We start from the raw sequence: 7,519 nt of genomic DNA, 5'->3' as shown, positions 1-7,519 counted from the left end.
CAGTTTGATTCTGTCCGCGTTCTGTTCTGGTACGTGTGCGAAAAAAGGACTGTTCTGAATTGAATCTGTTCGATTTTAGGTCTGTTCGATTTTGAAAACGTTCGAATTCGTCGTACCCCCCCCCCCCCCCCAAATTTCAGACAAGAAAATTCGGAAAAATCGAAAAATAATTTTTAAAAATAGCTGAAAATCCTAAAAAGGTCTACAATTTTTGCGGGAAATCGGAGAAAAAATCAATTTTGACTTTCGAAAATTTGCGAAAAAAATCGAATTTTTCTTTTTTTTTGTGTTAAAATCCCGTTTTTGCAAGACTACAAACTACAAAAATTCTTCAAAGCCTCAGAAACCCAAAAAAAGAGAGAAGATTTTTGAAATTTTGAAAAAAAACTTTTACTGAGGCTTAGAACCTTTTTTGTAGTTTGCAGTCTAAGTGAATTATTGAAAAATTGAATTTTGCAGCCAAAAATTATTTTTCTTCCAGACGCTGTCCTATATCGTCCGTATACACCAATCGCATCTTCAAACCCACGTCATCTGGATTTGATGATAAAAATCTACCCAGATGGAATCTGCACGCCTTCTCTGGAGAATCTGAAAATCGGCGATGAGCTGGAAATCAGTGATCCGATTGGGGAGAAAGACTTCACTGGATGGGTTGAGAATTCGCAACAATTGATTTTATTGGCTGCTGGAAGTGGTCTAACGCCGATGATTAATATTCTGGAGAGACGGATTCAGAAGACGTCGGGAGGAGATTCAGAAGTCTATCTTTTGATGTTCAATAAGACGGAAGAGGATATTCAGACGACGTCACCAGAAGAAGACGTGAAAAATCTGTGGAAACTTGGGGATTATTGGAAAGAGAACGAGGGAAATCAAAAAATTGTGGTTGGTTGGGTTTTTTTTTTGAAAAATTCAGAAAATTCAACATTTAAGTTTTTGAACAATTTTTTTGGATTTCTTGTAAGATTTAAACAGAGACTACAAATACTACAAACTACAAAAAATTTGACAAGTTTTGAGCCAAAAATGAGGTTTCTACAATGGTTTTGAGCCAAGTTATGAGAGAAAATTATTTTTACTGAGGCTTATAAATTTTGTAGTTTGTAGTCTCTTTTAAAAATCTCAAAATTTCCACATTTTCAGCTCCGAAACATTCTCTCCGCGCCGAAAACCGAAGAATCTGAGCATCAACTGCACGGACGAGTCTCTGGCGATCTCCTTCAATCGATAATTGCCACGTCATCAGGAGCGCGAAGAGCGTTCATTTGTGGACCCGATGGATTCATTATGGCTGCTAAAAAGTGAGTTTTTACTGAGGCTTAGAGATTTCTGTAGTTTGTAGTCTTTCAATACAGCGAAAAACGAGCAAAAACGGTTGAAAATGAGCCGAGATAAAGCTTTTTAAAGTTTCACTGAGGCTTAGGTTTTTTGTAGTTTGTAGTCTAAGCTTCAGTGAAAATCACATTGAAGGTTTACTGTTGCTTTAAGTTTCGTAGTTTGTAGTCATTAAGCTACAGTAAAGTCAATAAGCATATGTGTTTCTCTGAAGCTGACTACAAACTACAAAATTCTCTAAGCCTCAGTAAAACGCGTTTTCAGTGATTTTTGGCTCAAATTTCTTCAAATTTTCAAAGAAAAATAATAATTTGAAATTTTTACGGAGGCCTAGAGATTTCTCTAGTTTGTAGTCTCTCAATACTGCGAAAAACGAGTAAAAACGGTTTAAAATGAGCCGGTGTAAAGCGAGTTTTTAGTTTTACTGAGGCTAAAGCCGTGTATTTTGTAGTCATCAAGCTTCAGTAATGACCCTTGCGTTTGAGGCTAAGTGACTACAAACTACAAGAATTGCTAAGCCTCAGTAAAAATTTTTTGAAGCTGTTTTTGGGTCAAAAATTTCACAAAAAATGTATTTTTCAGCGCTCTCGACACTCTGAACATCTCCAGCGATCATGTGCACATATTTCAAGGATGAAGATCTAGTCATTTTTTGATCTACTTTTTGATTTTTTATCGATTTTATTGATTTTTTATGTGATATTTATTTTTGGAAAATCACGAAAATTGAAAAAAAATGTTTTTATTTAAAAATTCAAATTATTGATTATTTGGGTGATATTTATAGGAATTATAATGCAAATTAGGTCAAACTTTGTTCAAAAATTCGCCTAGGCGGCATGAAAAAAAGGGGGGCGGGACTTAAACTTTTGTATTATTGGCATTTTTGAAGAAAAAAACAATTAGTAATTAATTTTGGTACTTATTCTGGTGGGATAGCAAGAAATGCAAATTTTGGGGGACAAAAAATTGAATTGGGTGTGCAATTAGGCGGTGCTTAATTAGTTGGTCTCTATTCGCGGAGTGCTGCCACGTCGCCAATTCTTGAATTTGGCGAATAATCCGGTTGGTGAGAGGACCGAGCATTTTCCTGGAATTTTCAAATTTTTAAAAAGTTATAAAATTTTTAATTTTTTTAAAATTTTTTATTTGTTAAATAGTTTTTAAATTTTTCCCAAAAAAGTGTATCTACCTCCTTCCAAGTCGTTCAACGGCGCCTTCTTCTTTCTCTGCGAGTATCTTCTGATGGCACTGTGGAAGTCGTCAACGGGGTGATGACGTGGCGATGGTTTATGAAGAATTATTTCTGGAGCGAACGCCTCCTGAATTTCAGCGACTAATCCAATCAATAAATCATCGACATCGTGATCTAGCGCGACGGAAATTTCGAAATCAGCGAAACCGTAAGCGGCTTGAGTTGAGCGGACTTCTGGAAGAATAATGCTGGATTTGAGGTGGAAGAAATTGAAAAAAAGACTTTCAGTTTCAGAAAATAAAATTTTTCAAAAAAAATACAGAAAAATCTACTGAATGAAGTCAAGAAAAGGAACCAAAATCAATTTTAAGCATATAAACCATTTTAAAGGTTTTGCAAGCCGAAAATTATGTTTACAGCCCCTTTCGACTAGTTCAAAATTGTTCAATTCTTCTGAGACTTGCGGAACCCACTAAACAAAACTAGAGCTTTATTTTTGTAGTTGGCAACTTTTTTGGAAAATTAGGTCCTGAGGAGATATGCCAATTTTTCCAAAACAAGCCAAAAAATTTGGAGTTCCGGCGAAAAATGACAATTTTGAAAGTCTGAAAAGCTAGCTCAAATTTATTGGATTTTTCTGAAATGTTCAGAGTATACTGAACAAAACTAGAGCTTCCTTTTTGTAGTTGACGACTTTTTCCAAAAATTAGGTCCTGAGAAGATATGCCACGTGGAAGAGCGCCTTCCCGTGTGGCGCCCCGAAAGAGGAGGAGGAAGGTGGCGCCAGAAAAGAGGTACACTTCCACGTGGCATATCTCCCTAGGACTTGATTTTTCTAAAAAGGGTCCCAACTACAAAAATAAAGCTCTGTATTCGTTTAGTAGATGATAGAAATTTCAGAAAAATCCAAAAACTTTGAATACTCTAAAACCCTGAAAATTTTCGAAAAAATACCATTTTTGGTCACCGTTCGTTTTCTCTCCAAATCAATTTTGTTGCCAGCCACTAGTGTCGGAATGTTACGACAGTCCGGACGATCACGAATCATCTGAAATTTTTGTAGTTTGTAGTCTTTGTAGTCTTGTTAGGATCAAAAAAAAGAAAAGAAGAGTCATAACTCGGTTCAAAATCACTATATAAATCTCATTTTTAGCTCAAAAGTTCTCAAATTTCTTGTAGTTTGTAGTCCATTGCTCACCTCCAAAGCCATCACCGCCTGCTTCCAGCTGGATTTCGAATCGATACTGTAGACGACCAGGAAGGCGTGTACTTCATTTGTCAGCCAGCAGGCGTCTGACAAATCCGACTCGAAGAAGACCAAATCACACTCGACACCTCCCAAATTGATGGATACTGTATTCTCGTAGTCTTCTGAAATAAAGAATTTAGTTGACAGTTTTTTTCGGCTTAAAAATTGGTCAATTAGAGCCTAAAGAAAAAGTTTTGGTTTGAGGTCATTTTTTGAAAAATTCGATTTTTTCAAATGTCTACAAAACTGCTTGAATTTTTTTTTCAATTTTTTTTGTTTTTTCAGAGTATACTAAACAAAACTAGAGCTTTATTTTTGTAGTTGACAACTTTTTCAAAATATCAGGTCCTGGGGAGATATGCCACGTGGAAGAGGGCATACCTTAAGGCGCGCCCACCCTAGCGAGGGAGTGGGCGCCGAAAAGGTGGCATATCTCCCCAGGACCTAATTTTTCAAAAAGGTTTCAACTAGACATTTGAAGCTCAAGTTTTGTTTAGTATACTCTGAAAATTATAGATAAATCGAAAAACTTTGAATAACTTTTGTAGGCCATCAAATTTGACTTATTTTGAACGAATGGCATTTTTCCCGTATTTTCAGTTTCTTTTAAGATTTTCAGCCGGTTCAAAATCGAGTCAAAAAAGAAGAAAAACTTACGAATCTCATCAGCAAACGCATTTTTATACTCGCTAGTGATCAATTGAGAAATCAACGAGCTTTTTCCGGTCCCAGTGTCTCCAACAACATAGATCTGAAAAAAAAAATTATTGAGGAACTAGTTTTTCATGTTTAGGAAATCTAGGCCACTAGAAAAATTTTGTAGTTTACTAAACAAGTCATGGGCTTCATTTTTGTAGTTGACAACTTTTTCCAAAAATCAGATCCTAAGGAGATATGCCACCTAAGTGCACCTCTTTTCTGACGCCCACCACCCTCGCTTGGATGGGCGCGGCGCTAGGTATGCCCTCTTCCACGTGGCGTATCTCCTTAGAACTTGATTTTCAGGAAAAGTTGTCAACCAGAAAAATGTTCTTCTAGTTTTGTTTAGTACACCCCTAAATTTTCAGAAAAATTGAAAACATTGAGCTAGATTTTTGAAGATTTTTCGAAAAATTCCAGGTCAAAAAAAGGCTAAAAATGACACGTACCTTGTAGGTCTTATGACTAGTCGATGCATTCGTCAAATCGTTAATTGTCATTTTTCCCAAATCATCAGAAATCGGTGGCTCACTGGCTTCCGACTCGGATCTGGATCCTCTGGCAGAATCGGTGGACACAGACACTGGGAACGGTGATGGGGATTTGTCGGATTTATAGGTTGGTGTACGTTTACGACGGAACGAGTCCCCGCGAGACACCACCGCACCTTTTTCATCGATTTTGAATTGACGAACTCTGAAAAAGTCATTTTTTGGATTGTTAAAACTTCAAAAATTACTCAAAACGGAGTATTTTGAGCTGAGAAGGTGAGAGACGCAGACACTCTCGCTTCTCTGCGCTCTCGCCAAACTTCAAAGCCGCATAACTCGCTTTAAAATTTAGCTAGAAAGTTGATTTTTGGCTAGTTTTGTAGGAAATTTCAAGTGAATCAGAATGATATAAAATATGAAATAAAATAATGAATAATTTATTTTAAAACTTGTGATAAAATCCCACCAAAACAGTCATCTTTGAGCTCAGTTTTCTCGATTCTCGTAAAAGATATCAAAAAGTACTCAACTGATAAAATGTTTATCGTAATATCAATAACATTTTATTAGTTGACAACTTTTTGATATCTTTTACAGGAGCAGAGATACTTGAGCTCAAAGTGAAAGGTGTGGGATCCAGTTTATTTTAGATTTTACAGTACTTGTGACCCGCTCTCTTATGCGGGCCCCTATAGTTTCCTTTAGAATTAATATTTTTAAACCAACTAAATTAGATATGATAGAAAAACTCAAGAGCTAGATATAAGATATAAAATATAAATGCTTTTTGGCTTCTAACTCTGGTCATTAATTAGCTACAGTATTCCAAATAACACCATTTTGTAGTTTTTGAGTTTTTCTATCATATCCAGTTTAGTTGGTTCAAAAATTTTGATTCTAAAAAAAATACGGTAGTTGGAAAATTTGAAAAAATTATGATCCCAACTTTTTTTTGGAATTTTTTAAAATTTCCAAATTTCAAAATTTTCAACATTTCTCACCTGGTGTAGTCCTCTGAATCGGGCAATTTCAAGAATCTCTCCTCCAATCCGGAATTCTTGGCTTCTGGCCAAACATCGGTCCGTGGTTCCATGATTCTGGATCTGAAGAGAAATGGAAAATTGGGGGGAAAAAAATTCTGAGATTGGACCATCTGGATGGGGGGAAAAAAATTCTGAGATTGGACCATCTGGAGATTTGCCTATAATTTATATAAACAAAATCCGCCTACTGAGCAATCGTTTGTCATCATCAGATGGTAAAAATCATGATGATGATCTCAAAAGTTCAGAAATCAAAAAAATTTTTTTTTGAAAATTAATTTTTAAAAAATTAGAAATTACTTCTGAAGTGATGGCCTTCTAGATACTGTAGGCGTGCTTCGACGACGTTCATGTGGTCCCTCATTGTCAACGGCCATACGGCGGACCTGAAAAAATTAGAAATTTTGAAAAAAAAATTTCAAAAAAAATTTTTTTTAAATTTAATTTTTTTACCTCAACCTGTTGTAGCATTTCTGAGCTGATGAGTTCCGTCATCCTTCTAGAAGATCTCATTTTTCAGAAATTTCAGAGTAGAAATCGGAAATTTTAAGAGAAAAAAACGAAAATAATCAATTTGGGAATAATCAAGTGGGCGGAGCTAAGGTAAAAAAGTTATTTATAATCTAAAAATTGAGGAAAATTACTAGGTATATGATATTCAAATAACATCACCTTATTTTTGGAATTTTCAAAAAATGTGATTTTTTGAAAAATATATCCAAAAATAATATTTTTTGTTTTTCCTAGAAAAGGACACCAAATTATAGGGGAACTTGAAGAACATCATCATTTTGAGCATATTTATGAAAATTTTTTAATCGGGGATTTTTCAGGAAAATTAAAAAATTTCAGAGAATAATTTTCAACAAAAAAAAATTTTTTTCAAAAAAAATTTTCTCTAAAAATCTTGAAAATGCTGGAATTTGATCTGAAAGTACTCAAAAAATTTTTTCAGTTCATTTTTCGAATTCTGAACACCGAAAAATCCAGAAAAAAGTTTTCAAAAAAATCCATATTTTCGAAAACTTCAAAAAAAAATTTTTTTTTAATTTTTAAATATTTTTAGCTACACAACTTTTTTTTGTTCAAATTACAAAAATCACAGGTATCCACTTTTAAATGTGTCTATCTCAATTGGATATATCTCATTTTTCCGTGTCAAATGACGTCAAAAAATCGGCGGCTCTCGATTGGGAGGAGGGGGAAGATAAATATTGTAGGCGGACACATTTTTTTTATTTGACCTACATATTTAATAAAAAAAAAGAATTTAGAGAAAAAAAGGGAAAAACTGTAGACAGACATACAAAAAAAGCTAAGTTTTGTAGGATTCTTTGGAGTGGACAAAAGGAATCGGGGTGTAGAAATACATTTTTTTTCAAATTTTTTTTTGGAAAACTTTTAGGGATTTTAGAAATTTTTTTTCCAATTTTTCAAAATAAAAATAAAAATTCTTTAAAAAAAACTACATTTTCAGCCAAAAATCATCAAAATCGGTTGAAAA

General features: G+C 34.4%; 2 protein-coding genes across 2 annotated transcripts in view; one reads left to right on the top strand and one right to left on the bottom strand.

Annotated features, from left to right (window-relative positions):
* CBG08008 overlaps nt 1-1,975 on the top strand; it is a gene marked incomplete at both ends in the record, with an annotated part of 6,623 nt that extends 4,648 nt beyond the window's left edge. The window contains 3 exons of the mRNA XM_045241532.1: nt 482-888; nt 1,111-1,304; nt 1,921-1,975. Coding sequence (XP_045093632.1) covers nt 482-888; nt 1,111-1,304; nt 1,921-1,975 — 656 coding nt within the window. The remainder of the gene's footprint in view (nt 1-481; nt 889-1,110; nt 1,305-1,920) is intronic.
* A 364-nt stretch (nt 1,976-2,339) lies between these two features.
* The window catches only part of CBG08006, a gene marked incomplete at both ends in the record, with an annotated part of 22,741 nt that continues 17,561 nt past the window's right edge, over nt 2,340-7,519 (bottom strand). Inside the window, 8 exons of the mRNA XM_002646082.1 lie at nt 2,340-2,428; nt 2,531-2,767; nt 3,488-3,581; nt 3,732-3,904; nt 4,440-4,533; nt 4,931-5,177; nt 5,974-6,075; nt 6,316-6,401. Coding sequence (XP_002646128.1) covers nt 2,340-2,428; nt 2,531-2,767; nt 3,488-3,581; nt 3,732-3,904; nt 4,440-4,533; nt 4,931-5,177; nt 5,974-6,075; nt 6,316-6,401 — 1,122 coding nt within the window. The remainder of the gene's footprint in view (nt 2,429-2,530; nt 2,768-3,487; nt 3,582-3,731; nt 3,905-4,439; nt 4,534-4,930; nt 5,178-5,973; nt 6,076-6,315; nt 6,402-7,519) is intronic.

Source organism: Caenorhabditis briggsae (assembly GCF_000004555.2).
Source record: "Caenorhabditis briggsae complete genome, chrI, whole genome shotgun sequence".
In the NCBI taxonomy this organism is placed as follows: domain Eukaryota; kingdom Metazoa; phylum Nematoda; class Chromadorea; order Rhabditida; family Rhabditidae; genus Caenorhabditis; species Caenorhabditis briggsae.
Note: the sequence above shows the minus strand (reverse complement) of the source record. Positions and strands in the feature narration are given on the sequence as shown.